This window comes from Crocodylus siamensis, chromosome 11 (genome assembly GCF_052110815.1).
Source record: "Crocodylus siamensis isolate JL-2025a chromosome 11, ASM5211081v1, whole genome shotgun sequence".
Lineage (NCBI taxonomy): Eukaryota > Metazoa > Chordata > Crocodylia > Crocodylidae > Crocodylus > Crocodylus siamensis.
In genome coordinates this window covers 1,400,109-1,419,971 of record NC_143405.1, presented here as the reverse complement: position 1 = coordinate 1,419,971, position 19,863 = coordinate 1,400,109, and the positions used below count along the sequence as shown (strand labels likewise).

Here is a 19,863-nt window from a genome sequence, read left to right as displayed (position 1 = left end):
ACAGGTTGTATGTTTGGTGTATGAGAAGCAGTTCACGTTCTCCCCATATTTGTTTTTTCTGAAATCCTTTTCTGTGACCAGCGGGAGTTCCTAACCTGCTGTCTGGGACCCAAGTCTTAATTCTAAGCTCATTGCTTACTAACTCTGTCTGGTCCGCACTCTTGTACTTGGAGCTGTCTCCATGCTCTTGATTGCAGGTTTTTATAATAATCTGACTTTGATCTTTTCAGAATGCTAATTAGGTGCTTTTGCATCTGTTCCTTTTCAAGCGTTTTAGGCTTTATTAAGTTTGTTTGCAAAAGAACACCACTCCTGCCTGTTCTGTATTGGTGGGTATGCATTTTCAGTGTGCTACACTCGCTACTCTTAGTGAACAGGGAGTAATGCTAACCCACTTCGCATGTCGTTTCAGGACCCAGTCAATTGACTTCTCCCCCTTCTCAAACGGATTCTTTGCTGGCACTGTTTGATCCCCTGTCATCAAACGAAGGTATATTGTAAAGAGTGGGCAAAACTTGTTTTAAGATCCATACTCTTAAAAGCTTTTGACTCACTCTGCACTTCTCTAGTTAAGTGCTACACTGATGAGCAATCACCTGTAATCTAATGCTGCGATTTAAATTTTTCCTTTTTTCCTGGGTGCAGGTCCATTGGCAGTGGTTAGGCCTAAAGTGCACTATGCAAGGCCTTCTCACCCGCCACCAGACCCCCCAATCCTGGAAGGAGCTATGGGAGGTAATGAGGCCAGGCTACCCAACTTTGGCACTCACACCTTAATTCCAACTGACCTGGAGGCGTTCAAGCAGAGGCATTCCTACCCTGAGAGGCTGGTCCGCAGCCGGAGCTCTGACATAGTGTCTTCTGTGCGGAGGCCTATGAGCGATCCTGGCTGGAACAGACGGCCTGGTAATGAAGAGAGGGAGCTTCCCACCAACCACAGCTGTGGAGTAGCTATTTTGGCTGCGCCTCAGTCGTCCTCTTCATCACCCAGCAAAGACTCCTCCAGAGGAGAGGTGAGGCTTTGCTTTCCTAGCCAGCTGAGTTGGGTTTATGGTATCTTTCTAGCATGTTGTTTTTAAGCTAGAATGCCTAGTGTGATGTGGTGTTTACTGTGCTTAAGGGAGCACCGGGCAGGTCTGTCACCTTTTGAAGGCATGCTATAGGCCTCCTTCACACAGTCCAAGTTAATCAAATATCTCAAATGGATGAGGTCCCCCCCCTTTTTTTTTTTTAAACTGTTGCAGTAGCAGGGGCCCAAAATGAACCTCAAAGCAGAAGTTAGCAACTGGGAATGCTTTGGTAAGCTAGAACAATCTTGCCTCTTTTCAGGCCATTAAATAAAGTGCTATCCCTTCTGGATTCTTGTAGCCCAGGTTACACCTGAGTTATAAGCATCCCTCCAAAGGAGGACTTACAGTATCAGGCACAGGCACGCAATGGCTCTTCTACACTGCCGCTTGTTCAGCTGGTGTAGATGCTCTGCTTGGTGTCAAGGAAACATTGTTTCAGTCTTTTATTTTCCAATTGCAAAAACTGCTTGATGATTTAAATGCAACATGGACTGAAACTTGGGTTTCGCTACAGATCGAAGAACGGAAAGATAGCGATGATGAGAAATCGGACAGGAACAAGCCCTGGTGGAGGAAACGTTTTGTTTCGGCAATGCCCAAAGGTAAAGTCATTGTGGCACTTCAGTAACAGTGCATGCTGCTTTCAACAGACCTTCGTTTTGAGTTGTATGGGAAATTTTTGTGATAGTTTCCAGTTGTTAATTGTATGCTGAGCAGGTTCAGTAGGTAACCAGGGCAAGGTTTGTAGCAGCCTAGACAGTAATAGCTGTGCCCTCCCCCAGTCATTGTATTACTCAGGTTTTTCTGATTACTTACAACAGTCTGGTACCAGAGAGTCAAAGATCTGCTGGCTGGACTTGGTTTAAAAGATCGCTGAAGTTATTTTTCATTCTTGGAAATGAAGGTTCTTTCTTTAGCAAATGTACAAGTAACACAATGAAGCTGAGGAAAGTATTACAGTCCGGAGGAGGGAGACAAAAGCAGAACTGTACAGAAGTCCAAGTCAAAAGAGGCTTAAGCTGGGTCTTGTGCATTTGGCTATTTGTTGACTGCACACTGACACTGAGGTGACTCAAACCTTTGGACAAATGGCTGAAATAAATCTGTGAACTCTTGCACTTGCCACATGAATGGTCCAGCCAGGAGTCAGGTTCTTCAGGCTGCTTTGGGGGGTGGCTGTCTGATTTTGAGTAGGAGCTGAGACGGGCACAGCGTGTTCAACTTGCAGGCAGGCTGGCTCTTCACTGAGATGGTTTGATGTTAAATGCTGGTAGGCAGTTTCTGAAAGCGGTTTTATTTCTATGCTGGCTGTCCTCACCTCCACAGACAATATTTCTTATACTGATTTCCTCTAATTACCAGCACCTATTCCATTTAGAAAAAAAGAAAAGCAAGAAAAAGACAAAGATGACTTGATGCCAGACAGATTCTCTGCTCTTACAGGTTTGTCAGTGATACTGCTTCCTAACTCCTTCCGCTAGGGTTGATTTTTCTGATGTTCAGAATTAGATTCTGAACAGCGTATCAGAGTTTGTCCGTGGCCCTGAAGGTGATTTGTCTGCTGTCCCCTGCTTTGTTAGCTTCTGCCTGTCATTCAGTCATGAACTGGAATCCTGGATCAGCCTCTGTTCTTACTTTGCTTTCGTGGACTCCTTGCCCACACCGTAGATCAGATTTGGGGTGGCTGTGGCAGTGCTTCTATAATTGCTACTGAAATTCTAATGAGCTGAAGCTTGAGGTTGTGACACTAAGTTAATGTAAAAACCCATAAAAGCAGAATAGTTTTTCTCCTGCTGGTTCTTACAGGGTTGGCATAGCTACATCAGGGGTCTTGTGTCATGCTCCTTTTCAGCGTGACCATCTTCTGCCTTGTACTTTCTTAGAGGAAGCGGCTCTTCTAGGTTTCGGCTGAGCATACAAGCTCAATAAAAAATTGGTTGTTTCTATATCAATGAAATGAAAAAGGAGCTAGAGTGATGCGTCTAAATGCAATGGTTTTATGCACACTCTCCATAGACTTCAAGGAGTAATGAGCCTTATGCTTCTGCGGTATTTTCATTCAGCAGGGATAATTCCCCTTCCATTCTCCTTGCCTCCTCAGATGATCCCAGCCCCAGGCTAAGTGCACAGGCGCAGGCGGCAGAGGATATCCTGGACAAGTACAGAAATGCTATCAAACGAACCAGCCCCAGCGAAGGAGCCATAGTCAATTATGACAGCACAGGTAAGGGCCCAGCCCTACTGCCCCAGCTTTTCAGACAGGGAAGTGGAAAGGCATTATCTTTAGGAACACCTCTTTGCTTTTTGCTGGAATTGCTGTGTGTTAGCAACCTTTTAGCTGGCACTTTTTGCTATCTTGGAAGAACCAGGATGCAGTAAAAGTACATTGATCTCTTCTAACAAATCATACAGATTCTTCTGGAAGTTAGGCTAGATATCAGGAGGCGCTACTTCATGGTCAGGGCAGCTAGGATCTGGAACCCACTTCCAAGAGAAGTGATGCTGGCTCCTACCCTGGGGATCTTTAAGAGGAGGTTAGATGACGACCTTGCTGGGGTCGTTTGATCCCAGTAATCTTTCCTGCCATGGCAGGGGGTCGGACTAGATGATCTACTCGGGTCCCTTCTGACCCTAGAAACTATGAAGCTATGAATTTTACATTGCGTATTTTAAATACATTTTGTCAGAAGCACTAGACCAGTCTTTGGATTGATTGATCAGTCGATGCATCTTGTCTGTACTACTTGCTCATTCTTCTCAGAAGTTAGGGACAAGGAAGAGCCAACGGTAGGGTACTAGATTGTCTGACTGCTGGAATCGAGCCAGTGTGTTTGTGTTTGCACAGAGGCCATGGGGGATGGCGAAAGTATGCATGACTCGCCACGTGATGAAGCCCTGCAGAATATGTCAGCAGATGACCTCCCTGATTCTGCAAGCCAAGTGGCCCAGCCCCAGGGCTCTGCTTTCTCTTACAGGTAAACGCAGTGCTTGTATATCTAATGTTTGTGGGGTCATATTAAGACAAAAGCTAAAGCCATTTGCTGGGTCTGTAGGAAAACTGGTATCCTGTAGGCATCCTGATTCTGATTGGTAGAAAATAATCGGCTTCCGTGGTGCAGTGTGGGATTGTTTCCAGTTGCGCAGTACCAGATGTTTTAGTTGGATATAGTTTTAATATCGCAAATGACAGGTTTTCCAGCTTCAGGCTGTTTTTAAGGTTAGCATTTGCTCATTATCCATGAGATTTTCCTGATGTTCAATCTATAGTTCCATATTTTAATTCCACAATATTCCTCCCACTTATACTTCTTACTGTGCCACATAATTGTCCTCCTTTCTAGATCTTTTCCTTGCCAAGCATTCCAGTTCATGAATCGTTTCTGTTGCTCCACTCTGAGCTTTTCCTGTTCCTTGGGAAATGACTGGCCCAGAACTGAACACCCTGTCCAAAGTCCAGTTCCACTGGTACTGTGGGAAGGAAGACTGGTTCCCTGTCCCATGATGTGAGGCCTGTGTTACTGTCTTGCATCACAAGCATGCCTAGCTGGCTCCGCTGTCTCACCTGGGGTTGGTGTTCCAGATTTCTCTTCAGTTTTTTTACCCCCAGTTTTTGAACTTGCTGTGATGAACCTTCCCACTTACATTTATTTCAGTTAACTTTGGAAGGAAGTAACTTGACTTCATTTACTGCTGTGTATAAACCATCATAACTAAAACTCAATGAAAACTTCTCCCACAATATGTGGATGCAGGTGTACTGAAGGGATTGATTTGAGTTACTGGTGAGCATGGAAACGAAGATCCCAGACCTCTGGGCTGCCTGACATGATGCAGGTCTGGTGTAGAAATAATTGAACATTACACATCAAACTGCACTGTTAGCTGTACAAGGAGGCAGGATTGCTCAGGGTACTGATTTGGGGAAAATTCCTGTGGCTTCTAGGTCAGCAGCCTGCACTGAAGTAGCTTTTGGGCAGCCTAATCAATTCTGGGCTGATGCCTACATAACTAGAGGGCCCTGGGAGCTCCTTTATTGCAGAGATGCTTTTCTAGTGTACCATTCAGCCTCCCTGATGCAGTGCTAGTAAAAACCACTCTTGCATGTTGGAACTCAAAGCCCTTTGGTGCTAAGAAGAAGCAGTACGCTCGGTGAGAGAGCAGTGCCTTACCTGGGCTCTGCTGTACAGGCAGATGGAGATTCCTCTGCATACAGCACTAAGTAGGCATTCTGTGGGCGTGAGTAGTGGAAATCAAGTTTTTTCTCATTTTCTCATTGACTCTGAAATCATTGGGTTCTGCCAGTGGATGCCTAGAAAATTCCCTGAGACTTGTAATTGTTCAAAAGGCAGACAGACAGAAAGACAAATGCCATCCAGTTGGGGGTTACTTCAAGCAGTTGTCAATCATGGCAGGCTCAGTGCAAAGGTCAGCGTTCATGTTTGTGAGCAGTGAGCTCTATGAATAGCTTCTCCAGACCTGGGTGAAACGCACAGCCATAACAATTGGGTAAGGTCCTCTGGCATAGGAAGGAGACCACTATTGGTTGTTGCCGAGCTGATACCGTTCACCTGCATAAACGTTACTGGAAAGAAGGCATTCCTTTCAGTTGTGAAAGGCAGAAAGGAAAACAAAATCAATCTGGGTTAATTTTCATACAAGTTACATTCTAGTGACTTGAGCGTCATTGAGGCCATCACCTTGCAGTGGCAAAGTCAAGCCTTATGCGGCTGCCATTTAAATGGGTGCAGTTTCCTTGGAGACATGAATTAAGCGGAACAGCAAAAGGGGTTGGTGGTGGTGAGCTGGAAGAAACTTGAGAGGGTAACTTCTAGTGTCTTTCCCCCACAGTGCATGGAAGTTGCATGGAATAGCTTTTAGATGGACTGATTTAAAAACGTGAGGACCCATCCTTGCAAAGGGAGTGGTCTGATCTGCTGCGTATCTAAGGAAACAGCCTTTTGTTCTCTCTAGGGATGCAAAGAAGAAATTGCGACTGGCTCTCTGTTCAGCTGATTCTGTTGCCTTTCCTATGCTGAGCCATTCAACAAGAAACGGCCTACCAGACCACACGGACCCTGAGGGTAAACCCCTTTTCATGCATGTGCTGACACTTGTATGCTGAATATTTCATTCTGCTCCGCTCTGTGTTGCAAAACTTTTTGGAAACCTCTCCACATCATGCCTTTTCCTGTTCCTGCCATCATCTTCATGTTTTCTGCTGTTTTCCCCACACATGTGAGCACTTTGCCAATCCCAGTCTTTAGTGTGTTGTAACAAGGTACCTCCGCAAAGCTGGAGCGTAGCCAAAGGGCTATGCTGTAGAAGGGACTCTGGAGGTGGCTGTTCTTGGGAGACGAAGATGCACAAAACAAAGCAGAGCATGCTGCACAGAAATACCATGGGTTTAAAGCTGCACGAGTCAGTTTTCCACATGATTCTTTCAGATCCAGGGCACTTCCTCACCTCTCTTCCATTTTGTAGGAAAAGCCATGTAGGCAGTTAAGTAATGGGTCTGTCTTCTCTCTCCTCAGACAATGAAATCGTATGCTTCTTGAAAGTGCAGCTAGCTGAAGCCATTAATCTACAAGACAAGAACTTGATGGCCCAACTGCAGGAGACCATGCGGTGTGTAAGCCGCTTTGATAATCGGACCTGTCGAAAGCTGCTGGCTTCCATTGCAGAGGACTACAGGTACCTTGTTCTGTTTCTCCTTGATAAGCATGGTCTAAGTGAAGGCTTGTTTCTGCCCATTAGTGCATTGGGAGTGGCTTACTTGATTTGTCTTTTACCCAGCCAGGTTCTGTCTTGCTTTCCCACAAAGTGATGCAGTTGCCTTGTCTTCCTTCAAAAGAGCCACAAAAGGCTTGAACAGTAAATCCACGCAGCTAGTAATAAGTTGCGGTTCAGCCAGCGCAGCAGGGGCTGTTCTGCACTGACGCACAGCACACCTGCCTTCAAATACTGCTGCGGTCTGGCTCCTGGGAGTGGGAGGGTTGTGCAGGCGGCAAGCCCAGTGTTGGAGCAGGGAAAGCTGCCTGGTCCAAGATACTATGGAGAAGGATGTATGAAAGCTGGCGTTCATAAGGGCAATCTGAGGGCTTCTCCCATGTCATGCTGTGACCAGACTTGGAGAGCCAGGGTCACCTTGTTGGTGCTGTTTCCCCTCAGGAAAAGGGCTCCGTACATTGCCTATTTGACTCGCTGTCGCCAAGGCCTGCAGACCACGCAGGCACACCTGGAGCGGCTGCTGCAGAGGGTTCTGCGTGATAAGGAAGTGGCCAACAGATACTTCACCACAGTCTGCGTGAGGCTGTTACTGGAAAGCAAAGAGAAGAAGATAAGGGAGTTCATTCAAGGTAATTCAATGGAAGGCATAGCTCCATATAAGAACTGGAGAAAATCTCATGTGCATGGTGTTTCAGGTGCTTCTACCTCTGCTGGCCAGCATTCAAAAACAGTCTGAGCTGCAGCATTTTGCTGCTTGTATCTGCCAAAGACTGGCTGTGGGAGGCTATGGGGAGCGGTTGGCATGGGGGTCAGAAGCATGATGCTCATACCTGGAGGTTCTTTTGCCACTGGGGACTTTGGTCTAGAAAACTGCCCCAGAACAGACCTGCTCTTGATAGTTGTGGTATATCTGGACCCTTGGTGATGTGGTCATTGAAAGGGACATGAAGTATGAAATGCAGTGTCACCTTGAATCCAGGTCCTGCTGCGCTGCCGGTGCCAGGAGGGGTTCATTTTGCTGCGTGTTGTGCCACCTGTGCTCTTTATTGGCATTTTCATGGGCGTGTTGTAATGATTCATGTTTCATTGAGGAGACATGACCAGGAAATGCTGCTGATGCCCTTTCTTAAGCTCGTTCCTTTCAAGTGATACTCTCCTGGCTCTTTACCTGTACCAGTGCTTTTCCTCTTCAGAGAGCCTCTGAGGGGGGAAGTAGAAGAGTCTCCAGGGTTGTGTGTAGGAACTAGCCACAGAGGAAGTGAGGGGAGCAGTGAGAAGCAGAGGCCTTGCCCACATGCCTTAAGATGCATGTCTGCTTTCTTGCCTCTGTCTTTGTCTTTGCTTGAATAACGCATTCCTGTTCGCTTTCACCCCCTCTCCTCCCCCCCCCACCCTCCCCCCTGAAAAATTCTCCAGCACCTACCTGCAAGGAGGGCGTTCACCAGCCTCTGGGCCTGTTTTTCCAGAGAATCCACAGGAAAGTTAAGTGTTCTGTTTAACTGAGCTCCCTCCTTTCTTTGCATGCAGATTTCCAGAAGCTGACAGCAGCGGACGATAAAACAGCCCAAGTGGAAGATTTTCTCCAGTTCTTATATGGAGCTATGGCTCAGGATACCATCTGGCAAAACGCCAGTGAGGAGCAGCTCCAGGATGCACAGCTAGCCATTGAGCGCAGCGTGATGAATCGCATCTTCAAACTGGCCTTCTACCCCAATCAGGATGGAGACATCTTGCGTGACCAGTAAGTTTGTGACTCAAGGCCCCTGAGTCTCCCACAGGTACAGTGGGTAGAGAGAAGCAGTGCTCCTTCCAAGGACAAATTTGTGCACCCAGGCAGGCCGGCCAGGTCTGTCACAACCACCTTTTGCTTTTCTTGAAGCTTTTTGCATTAAACTGCAAAGCATTTTATTTACATCAGGGGGCAGGGGAGGTTGTAACTTGGGATCATATGCAAGAATGATTTCTTTTAAAAAGTTCATGAAAACGAAGGAAAAGACATTGGAGAACCCTTATTATGGCCCTTGGTTGTATAACGCTTATATTTCTGCATGCTGGGATGGATATTTTGAAGCTGTTTCTGGACACACATCTCAGTTTAGTTTTGCCAGAGCTAGTCCAGTTTGTTCTCAGTCTTTCCACTTCTTTCAAACCATCTACTCTAGCCACTGTGGTAGACCTGGCATTGGATTTGATGGCAGGTTCTCCCCTGGTGGTAGGGCCAGTGCACACTCCATGGTGACCGCCTGTACACGGCGTTTGTGTTGCATCCTCTCCTCTGTGCAGCGCATGGGCTGGATATGTCCAAATTTATGAATTGGGACTGGGTGGGAAGCCCCATGGGCATCTGCCATCTTACAGAAGCTGCGCTTGGTCTCTTAAGAGGGCTGTCTGCTCCTTTTCCTCATGCAATTTGTTCTTGTTCTCAGGGTCCTTCACGAGCATATCCAAAGGCTGTCAAAGGTGGTGACGGCAAACCATAAAGCCCTTCAGATACCTGAGGTAACAACCTTTTCTTCCTTCTGCTTTTGAGTTAAAATTGAAGGAAAAGAACAGTTCTGTTTTGAAAGCAGGGGAGAGTTCAGTAGAGTCTGGATGATGCTGTTGTGTTGGGTCCCAGAGATGACACCCAAGCTTGGAAGAGCATTTTCCATTTGTTTTGCTTTTGCACAGATGGGAATATAGGGAGTAATGGGGAAGAAAAGCCTAGGGTTAAGCCAATGCGGAGGGTTCTTCCTTCCCACCTGCCCCCTTCCTCCCACAAACTACCCATTCCAGCTAATCTGAGAAGCAGTAACCCAGTGACCCTGTAAAAATACTCTTGGAGAGAGAGGTGGATTTGTTTACAATACTGAAGGACTCAAGACTTGTGTACATAACTGTTATTGCTTTTTCAGCAGGTAAATTTTAAAAGCCTTTTAGAACGACTTTAATCGGAAAGTACTGGCAAGTCTAGTATTAACTCCAGGGGGTCTGTAATAGCTTGGATGGACTAGAACTGGGATTGTTTTGTCTTCCTGTTAGGTTTATCTCCGGGAGGCACCGTGGCCATCTGCGCAGTCTGAAATCCGCACAATAAGCGCTTACAAAACCCCGCGAGACAAAGTGCAGTGTATTCTGAGGATGTGCTCAACTATCATGAACCTGCTAAGCCTGGCCAATGAAGATTCGGTGCCTGGGGCGGATGACTTCGTTCCTGTCCTGGTGTTTGTTCTTATAAAAGTGAGTTGTTTAGCTGAGAGCACACACCCTTGTTCAGCATTTCTTTGAGTGTGGGGGTAAATGAGTGGATTTTACCCAGAGACGCAGGGTTCTCTTGGTATCAGCTGCCAGCCTGTCTCCTTTTGCAGTGCAGGCTTCATCTGCACGGCGCAAGTTGAGCCCTCAGCAAATTGAAATGTGTTTCTGATAAAGGGCAGATCTGATGTGTGGGATTAGTATCTGCCTGTGGCCCAGTTTGCACTCCATGCAGTCGTGGCCTGGACTGGGATCGTTATTTGTATTTAATATCTAATGGGAGGGGCGCTGTAGAAATGGAGCTCAATCCCTGTTCTGTTTGATTTGTAACATGCTGCTGTGCTAGAGATCGTTGTAGCAGTTCCTTTTTCTCTTTTCACCCCTAGGCAAATCCCCCGTGCTTGTTGTCCACTGTTCAGTACATTAGTAGTTTTTATGCTAACTGTTTGTCTGGAGAAGAATCGTACTGGTGGATGCAGTTCACAGCAGCAGTTGAATTCATTAAGACCATTGATGATCGCAAGTGACCTGCGGCTTCGCCAGCGTGGGCAGACTTTTAGCAGGAAGAGCCTGTCAGAATGTGCATCAGCTATTTGAAAGCTGAAGAAGAGACTTTCCGTGTATAATATTGTACAGAGCTGAGGCATTTTAAACAGATCTTTACTAATCAGATTAATTTAACAGGTTTCCCTTTCCTCTGTTTTGGGTTATGTCTCTTCCCCCTAAAGCTATTAGCACTGCAAAAAGGGACCACATTTTTCAGGTATTTCAAAATCTGAAAGTGTTTTAGGAAGCTCTTTGCCACACTTCTTGCACAGGATACACTATGTTTTCCCCTTAGGCTTCTTTTCACAAAAAAAAATACATTTATTTTGTTTCTAGCCAAAAGATTAGGACTACCGCTTTTTAAGATCCTTTCTAGTTTAATGCACCTTTTGTTCAGAAAACACCAGCCACACGGAAGGGTTGTAGCAGTCGACATTTAGTTAACAGTTGTATTTCACCTGCTGTAAACTTCAAACCTGAGAGGACAATGTAAATATATAATATGACTATATTTAATGAATTGTAGTTATCTTTGGACTCATTATCCTTTCAGTCAACAAGCAAAGATCTCCCCTGTCCTCCAACAGCCTGTGACATACCTTGTTGGGTGAGGAGGTGACTTTCTTAATAGGCTAGGTTTAAAAAGGGCAAACCTAAGTATTTATTAAAATGTAATAAAGTTTACTGAACTTCCTGAAACTGGAATTTATAGTTCACAGGGCTCTCACCAACCTTTCACATTTTTTGGCTAGGGCTTTAGTGTGTTCAAGTTTTGCATTTCTAGAGGAGAGGGACTGTAAGTTTCAATAGATAAGTTCTAATATAAAAAGGAAAAGTAAATACCTTATTGTAATATTTTTTCTGAAACATTGTGTATACTGTACAAACCCCAAACAGAACCTTAAACTGTAATATATATTTTGATTAGTCACATTAAATACATATGCCGGGGGTTTCAGAATGTTTTTTTACTAAGTGTTATTTGTATTGTCTGCTACAGCAGTGCAGGTTTTACTTGTTCATATAAAATATTTTGAAATGCCATACGGTTCCTTATGAAACGCATCACGACATCAGTTCAGGGTATTTTTTACAGATTTGTCTCACCCTGCTCCCTTTCACAGCAACAGAATTAGGAATTTAAAGGTCCTTGTGCAGAAGACCAGGTGGACCTTCCTGAGAAACGGAACAAGAGAATGTCTAGAGATGTCCCAAGGGATTCTGATCTGCATATGCGTGGTCACTGGCCTTTTCCACTGTTGTAAGTTTATCAAAAAAGACCCTTAAATTGTGACTTCTTAATGCTAGCATTATGCCTCACTCCCAGTGCATGCCATATTGCTGGCAATGAAGTGAGCCAGACTTTGTGGCCACCAGTAGTGAAAAAAAACAAAAACCAACCCCCCTATATAACCTGCTTTATTAACCCCTATATTTCCCTGCTTTCAGCTGGACAGTTCACATGTACTGTGTTCTGCACAAGGAATTGATGGAAGATTTTTTTCCTCTTTTGGAAAAGGCCAGTGAGCTGTTAGAAGCCATGCACATCGAGCTTGACAAGGGAGTCTATTTAAAAAAGAAAAAAAGCAACTAATTGATACATCTGAGCCTAGTTTGATTAGCTGCAATTAGAACAATTTTTGTACAGTATTAAGTGCTTGAGGTGCAACTGTGCTGCTTGTTAGGCATAATTCAGTGAAAGCGACTTCCTGCTTTCAAGGTCTCAGTATCTCTAATGGGTCTCTATCACTGTTGCCATGTTAAATCCGTGGGAAGTGGGTGGGATGGCATAGCCTTTTACTTTCTGTTTATAGTCTTTCTCCTCTATTATAGACTTGATCGTAGGATAGAGCAATACTTTCTAGTAGCAGCAGAGTTCCTGTAGTCTGCCTTACTCTGGTAATGCTGATCTTCAGTCCGAATGGCGTTGTAATGCTCTTGTTATTTAGCCTTCAAGGGTTTTTGGTGCTGAAGACACTTAATCTTGTAATACTGTGTTCATAGCCCTGACCAGTGGTGAAGCACAATCCTGCCCTTGAAGGAATGGCCAGATCACACCTAAAAGCAATATCAACTGGTTGTACCACAGCTGGAGTGTCCTGTTGAATTAATTCGTTACTGCAGATTTGTCGTGCTGGTATCCATGTACCGATACCCCATAGTCCTGCCGTTTGGGTTCCAGGCAAGGAGAACATTTGGTCTCCCAAATCCGCCTTGTCGTAAACTGTTTTCTCAAAATGTAGCGTATGGCACAGCAGCACCTTATGAGGGAGCGGTCACATCTGTCACAGGCAGGCTGGGCACAGAGCAGTTGGCTCCTAAATGGTCTTCAGGACTTGTTCTGCCTGGGAAGGTGTCTTCCCTGGCAAAGCCCGTTCTCTTCACAGTCTGTATTACTTTGCTGCTTCTCTGTGGAGAAAAATTACTGAAAAAAATTTGAATGATTTTTTTTAAATGAAATTATTTTAGAAAAAGTAAAGATTTGTACAAGTCCCAGCACAGGCAGGAGTCTCACAGCAAGAGGGTCCTTTGCTTTTTCTTATTTTTTATTTTAAACCTGCTATAAAAGCCTTTTATACCATGTTATTGATGGCCGTAGTAAAAGGATTAGACTTTCCAAAGAATTAGAAGTCTGGCTGTAATGTGTCTGTTTTCCTGGTGGCTGTATGATTTTGTTTGACAATGTTAAATGATGTGTACAGGATAATGCCTGCTCGGGTTTCTGTTGTGCAATAGTTAAAGGTGAAGATGGAAAGCACAAAGGACCAAACAGTACCAACTGTTTTGGCAGAAGGCTGCAGCCCAGCCATGTCCGCACCCTGTACTTCAGCCACTCAAGGGTACACTGAACAACGGTTTTGGGGAGGGGAGGGGAGGCTCGTTGGAGTCTGCTGTCTGCACAGACTGAAAGCCCAGTTGTTGAAGTCAGGGGTGCTTTTGCAAGACCGCGGAGGAATAATTGACTAATTGTCTCGATCGAGCTGTTCCCTTCACAGTGGTGTTTGTTATTCCTGTGTCCTGAGCTGAGCATTGGGTCTTTCATCCCCAGGGGATCCCCCCCCTACAGCCCCTGGTGGCTTTAGTTCTTCCTTAAAATCTTGTTAAGCTCCTCTTCTTAGGAGCATTAGCACGTGCAACCTGCTGTCATTTTAGTTTGAAGTTGCACTACTAACTATTGGATGGAAACTGCCATACATGGCAGGAGGAAGCCATGACACAACCCTCTTTACTTGAGGCGAGTTTCTGGTGAGCAGTGTCGTGGCGTATTTGAAAGCAATGTTCTGTTCAGCCAAATCCTAGCAGAAGTTTGGGGACCCGCTGCCACGTCAGTTGTGCTAAGTAGTCTGCAGGGGAAAACCAGCAGGTTGAAAGGGCCGCAGTCAACACGCGCCCTGCTTATCAGTGCTTCAAGGAAGTGAAGCCTGTTGTGTAGTGTAACTTATGTGGCCCAGCTACTGTATCTATGCGGCAGCCTTAGTCTGGAAGTGTCGTGGGAGGCCTGGAGCAGCAGAAAATCATGGCCTGTAGAGAGGGGGCGGTTCTCCTTTCTCTGGGATTACAGCTGATCTGTAGGCGAGCCCCTGCTCCGGGAGAACGAGTCTGCTGAATTTATCGCGTGTTCTGTACCTCTTCATTGTGCTTCACCTCTGTTTTACAAGCTTTGTACTGCCTCTCCTCTTTGGAACTGGTAACGCCTTTCTAAATCGAAATTAATGAGCTTGCACAATCTTGTATACAGGAAGCCCATCTTGTCTCTAATGTGATTATTAATGTATGATATCATTCTGTACAAACCAATTAAAAAGGAGAGCAGTTTACCTGGCTGGCTTTGTGTCTCTGCGTTCTAATGGCCACGTGACGTCCTGCAGGCTCAGCAGCTGTGCTGAAGGCAGGCTTGCAAGTGGTGTAGCACACACATGTGCTCAGCTCCAAGTGGGGCTTGGGGAGAGGTGGGTGGGAAGGACGAGGGCGCAGTGGCAGGCTGTGGAGCTTCTCGCGTAAGGCCCAGCTGGAGAGCACTGACAGAGCAGTTCAAAACAGAACAGCTCTTGCTGGTCACTGGGTCTGAGTGAAATTAATTTGGGGGCTTAGACTGCCAGCAGACAGTCATCTCCATCACTCTGTGTATTGATCAGGCCTGATGCTGGCACTGCAGTAATCCCAAAACCCACTGACAGGACTGAAGCCAGGTGGCCTACTGCCAGTCTCGGCACAGGCGCAAAGGGTCCTGCAGACTTAGAGCAAACTCCCATGTAGCCCTGTGAGGGAGGCGCCACCAGGAAGAACTAGAGGCCTGGGCAAAGTGGTCCCTGAGCAGTGGCTGCAGTGGGGCTGGGGCTGTTGGGTCCATAAGCATCACGTTGGCTCAGGTATTTGTATGTAACCTTTCGTAAGAAAGATCAGCTGAGAGCTTGAGGGCAGGATTGGCTCCACACCACCCAAATGGGGATGGACGGAGTATCCAAGACCCAAGACGAGCACTGTGGGGAGCTGATGATGAGACTGCCAGGCAGAACAGAAAAAATGCAACAGCTGCCTCCTGTCAGCCTTCAACCATAAGATTCATCTTCCAGGGGAATTTGTCTGCAGTTGTGAATGTGTATGGGTCATGTCACCCCTCTGAGTGCCTGGAGCCCAAGGGCAAACATGGAGCAAGGTGGTTCTCGGTCCATCTGCGCCCCATCTCTTGCTTTCAGCCTCTCTTTAGCAGCAGCAGCAGTTGCAGAGCATGGGCTTCTCATAGAGCAGCTGCTTTCCAGGTCCAGTCCCCACATAGTCCTAGGGAAGGTAGGCTGGTAGAGACCTCCTCAGCTCATCTCATCCGGTCCCCGTGTAGCTGGGAGAAACTCTCCGTGCTTTCTTCTGTATGAAAATGTCATTTGCTGAGCAATGTAGTATACGACTCCAGCAGTGCTCTCTTTATCCAACACATGCTTATTTTGTCTGCTAAAAGCAAAGCCATCCTGGGATGGGGGTTTATCAAGGCTTCTAGTGAAGAAGATTCAAGTTTGCCACCAGTGCTGGGGTGAGAGCAGATGTGAGCAGAGAGTGCTTTGTGCCCTGTGCTGCCCCAGCAGCTGTCACATAAGCGCCTTGGGCAGCCAGAGGGGAGTGTGGTTCCTGGGAGCTGCGGTCAGGGCTTGGCTGGAAGTGGACACAGCAGCTGAATGACCCGTGCCCTTTTGGGCAGAACGTCCCCAGGGAGCAGGAACATGGGCACCCTGGAAACTGGCTTCTGCATGGCTCCCTGCTCAGGCCCTTTCCCAGCCCAGTTGCCCTCCTGTGGCAGCAGAGTGGGGAGAGGGTTTGTGCAGGCAGATGGGCTGGAAGGGCTGCAGCTGGCTTCAGCAGGTTTGGGTGGGGTCCTGGGCACAGGCCCAGGCCTGCCCTGCTGCCTGCACCCCCCTGGGTTGTAAAGTGGCTCTGGGGGAGAGGAGACGGCCTTACCCTGGGCACAATGACCTCTTCACCCACTGGCCAGTGCCAGGCCACCATCACCCCTGCATGGTCCACGTTGCCCAGCAGGCCCTGGCACTGGCACTGACCCTGCCTTGGCACCAGGTGAAGGAGAGTAAGAGCAGGCCTGGGGATGCGGGGGCTATGCCCTGGGCAGGCAGCCTGCATTGCAGCTGCTCCCTGCCTGGCTGGGCTCCTGTTTCCTTTCCGAGGGTGACATCTAGTGGCCAAGCCCAGCTCCTCACAGGGGACATGGGTGGCAGCCACTGCTGCAGCCCCCAGACGCCTTCAAGCCCAAGGCTGTGCAGCCTCCGAGTATGCTGGGGTCCTGCAGGGAAGCTGCCTGCCCAGGCTTCTGTGACAGCTAGGCCCAGGTGCCCATGGGAGAGGGCCACGCAGTGTGGGCAACGGACTCTTCCTACCCTGCGTGTGCTCAGGGCTGGCTTGGGGCCAGGCAAACGCTGGCATGCAGAGGGGCTGAGCCCAGCCTGGCCACAGAGAACTGCTGTGAGGGCAGAAGTGCCCTCCTGGTCCCGGGCCCACAGTGCTGCAGCCCAGAGGGATGGGAAGGGGTTGCCTCCAGGCCTTGCTTGCAGCTCAGGGGAGAGTGCAGCAGGGAAACACCACCTCCCACAGCAGCTCCCTCTAGCAGCTGCCCATGCCCTGGGCAGACCTAAAGGCGCATTGCTTGGCTTTCCATCCTGGTGCCTCATGCAGGGTTTCACAGCCTTTTGTGCAGCCCACCTAGCATGCTGCACGTCTCCGTCATTTCATTAGCGGCAACGCATGTTTGAAAACAACAGAGGCTGAGGTTTAAAAGCAACATGCAATTTTTATTATATATATCCAGGCCTGCCATTAGCTTGGTCCCTGCAGTGTTATTGACCTTGATTCCTTCTCATTTGCATCCAGCATTTTTCATCCTTTGGAATATGGTGTTTGGGGACCTTTCCATCATTAAGTGGATTTACAGCAATTTCCTTATGTGTTTTCTCCAAGGGATTCTGTTATGAGAGGCACATTAAATCTCCATTAATACCTCATTATCCGACTGATAAGATTACCATGATAATGAGGCAGAAATTCTAATTGTTTCACTTCTTATTGTGCCTTTCATTAAATCATATACCTGGAAGTCAGCATCTGAGAGAAGATTTCCAGCCTCCAGACCTTGGGAGGTGAGTCCCTTCCCTAAGTGCACACTGCGCTTCAGCATGCTCCACAAGCTCCCCTGGCTGGTTTTGGGCATGGGGGGGCCTTTTCCATTGAGACCCTGGCTCCCCAGGGACCCAGCTGGGCATGGCTTGCCTGGTTTCTGTAGCAGGATCCTGCATGTCTGCCAAGGACAGGTCCAAGGCTTCGTTCCTGCCGGCAGCCCAATTGCCCATGGCCTGGGACCTAGCAGGCTGTCCAGACCTTGGTAACATTCAATTAACCCAACTTGCAGAGTCAGGAGCTCATTTGCATGAGTGTCAACTGTATTAAATTAAAAATGAAAAGGAAAGGAGAGGGAAAGCTGCGTGGAGGCCCCTCAGCAGGTCTGAGGAAGGACAGGGCATAGGAGGCAGCTGTCCCTTCACTTCTAGCCAGTTTTGCCCTGGTTGTGTGTGGAGTACAGCTCTGTGCTCTGCTCCGCACGCAGTCCGGGAGGTGGGGGGGCAGGCGGGCACAGATGGTCTGTATGGCCATGGCAGGCCATCGTATCCTTGCACTTCCACAGCTCCGCCCTCATTCACTCCTGCACCAAGGTGAGGAAAACCTGCTCCTCTTTGTACAGAAGCCATTTGTGAAGTCGTCACTGGTCACAAGGGCTCTGAGTATCCCTGACAAGCTGGAAGAGCAGTGCCGGTCTGCTGAGAAGGGCCTTCCCTGTGCTCAGCTCCCTTGACAAATGGCTGCCACAGAGCACGTCTTGGCAGGAACTGAGCCACCAACCCTTTATGCGGGAGCTAGCTGCCCCTCCAGAGGCGTGACAAGGGCATCAGAGCCCTGGGGACAATGCAGCTTGCAGGGGGCTGCTCCCTGAGGCGCATGTGGAGGTGGTGCTCTTGGACTCAGGAACGAGGTATGTCTCTTAGCCCCTGACAGTCCTGGGTTCTCCCTGTTCTGCATAAGGGCCCGGCTGTCCATGATAAGTCCTGCTTGGGCAGAGGTGGCCAAAGCTGTGCTGCTTTTGAGCTGTGTACAGTTCTCTGCAGACCCCCAGAATCCCGCACAGAATTGCTGCTGGCATCCTGACCGCTGGATGGCACTTGGGCCCTTGGAGGGAGGGATCATCTCTGTGGCCACAGCACACCAGTCTTCACTGCATTTGCACTTGTAGGCTCCCATGCAGGAACTGCAAAAAGCCAAGCTGCTGAGCCTCTGTCTCTTTTGTATTGATGAAGAAATTGCAACCCTTGCAGCGGCGCACATATTGGAGCCCTGGGCTGCAGGGACTCCGGGGGGCCACAAGCCTGCAGCTCGTCGGGGGCTGTCCAGAGGCCTCACGCCCCTGGTTTCCCTTCCTGTGCTTGCTCCGAGAAGTTTGCGCTGCACAGAGCGCAACAGATGCTGATATTAATCCTTGCTTTTGTGCTGACGGATGGGAGAGGCGGTTTGGAGATCACTATTTTTCACGGTGACCCTGTGGAAGGTTACCTGCTGGCCTAATAACGAGCTCTGTCATTAATGACTTGTTCCCTATGGCTTATGCAGCTGCAGCGGCAGAGCACACACTGGGCAGTCAACGGCATCTGCCAGGCTCAGAACGGGGTTGCTTGACCCCCGTGGCCACCGCGGCCACAATGGCAGAATTAAACAGGTTGCTTGGCGCACCCCAGGGCTGGGAAGCGCCTCGCTTGGGCCTGAACCCCAAAAACCGGGTCCAAGTGGAGCCGGATGGGCCAAGCCTGGGATTGGATGGCGGACAGCAGCTTTCGGCGTAATGGGCGCCTGTGCAGCGCACCACCAGTTTGGCTGCTCCGGAGTTCGCCGTGAAGGGACTTTCTGCTTGTAAACATGGGAGCCCGCGACTGCCCCTCAGTCATGACTTGTAGCCCCCAATGGCTGCTCTGTGCTGGCCGTCTTGGCCCTGGTTATCTCGGGGTGTCACCGAACGGTATTCGTGGTGTCGGACATGGAGCTTGCTCCCGTCGCGGGCCCGGCTCTGGCGAGGGGCATCGTCTGCTCCCGCCTCTGCCGGCCCCGCCTCTGCCCTTCTCTTACTCCGTCCTCCTCTCTCGCAGCCCTTCCATGTTTCCTCTTAGGTGCCTGTTTTCATACCAGCTCCCGGGCCATCTGCAGTGCGTGGCAGGAGCCAGCCCCCTCCATTAAGGAAGCAACAAACGGACTCTCCGTGTCCATCCTTCCCCTTGGCTCTGAGACACAAGTTTGCTCCCAGTGACATCCACCACGGGTGCGTCTACACGTGCGTGAATGCACTGTTGCTACTGCGCGTGAAATGTAGGGCGAGGTCCTACCTCTCTGCACAGTAGCAAAGGCACGTTTGCCTTGTGTGCCCGGCCTGTCTTCCACTGTATCCTGTAGGCACCGGATCAGGCCTAAGTGGCCCTCAATGGACCGCAGACAGGGCTGGAAGGGCACTGCCTGACAGGCTGCGTTCTCTATTTGTGAGGGCACCTTCGAGGGCTGGGACTTGGCCTGCCGTGAGACGAGTGGCGTACCAGGGCTTCCCGCGACGGGCTCAGGGCAGGCAACGGCGGCGGCAACGCTCGAGGCCGCTTCCTGACAGGAGTGGGGGAGGGGCGCGCGCCTCGACGACCGACGCTCTCCCGCCCTGCCCCCACCAATCGCAAAGCCGCTGAGGCCGGCGCGTGGCTTCCTAGCC

The 19,863-nt window shown here is 48.7% G+C and overlaps 1 protein-coding gene across 4 annotated transcripts in view; it reads left to right on the top strand.

Annotated features, from left to right (window-relative positions):
* Window positions 1-14,394, top strand: part of GAPVD1 (GTPase activating protein and VPS9 domains 1) — a 60,937-nt gene extending 46,543 nt beyond the window's left edge. For all 4 annotated transcript variants that reach the window (XM_090021314.1, XM_090021312.1, XM_090021315.1 and 1 more), the window contains 13 exons: window positions 413-490; window positions 646-1,013; window positions 1,585-1,672; window positions 2,433-2,513; window positions 3,172-3,294; window positions 3,916-4,045; window positions 6,042-6,151; window positions 6,602-6,761; window positions 7,239-7,426; window positions 8,325-8,538; window positions 9,224-9,296; window positions 9,819-10,016; window positions 10,418-14,394. In XM_090021314.1, coding sequence (XP_089877440.1) covers window positions 413-490; window positions 646-1,013; window positions 1,585-1,672; window positions 2,433-2,513; window positions 3,172-3,294; window positions 3,916-4,045; window positions 6,042-6,151; window positions 6,602-6,761; window positions 7,239-7,426; window positions 8,325-8,538; window positions 9,224-9,296; window positions 9,819-10,016; window positions 10,418-10,558 — 1,952 coding nt within the window. In that variant the 3' untranslated portion in view covers window positions 10,559-14,394. The remainder of the gene's footprint in view (window positions 1-412; window positions 491-645; window positions 1,014-1,584; window positions 1,673-2,432; window positions 2,514-3,171; window positions 3,295-3,915; window positions 4,046-6,041; window positions 6,152-6,601; window positions 6,762-7,238; window positions 7,427-8,324; window positions 8,539-9,223; window positions 9,297-9,818; window positions 10,017-10,417) is intronic.
* Window positions 14,395-19,863: the final 5,469 nt, after the last annotated feature.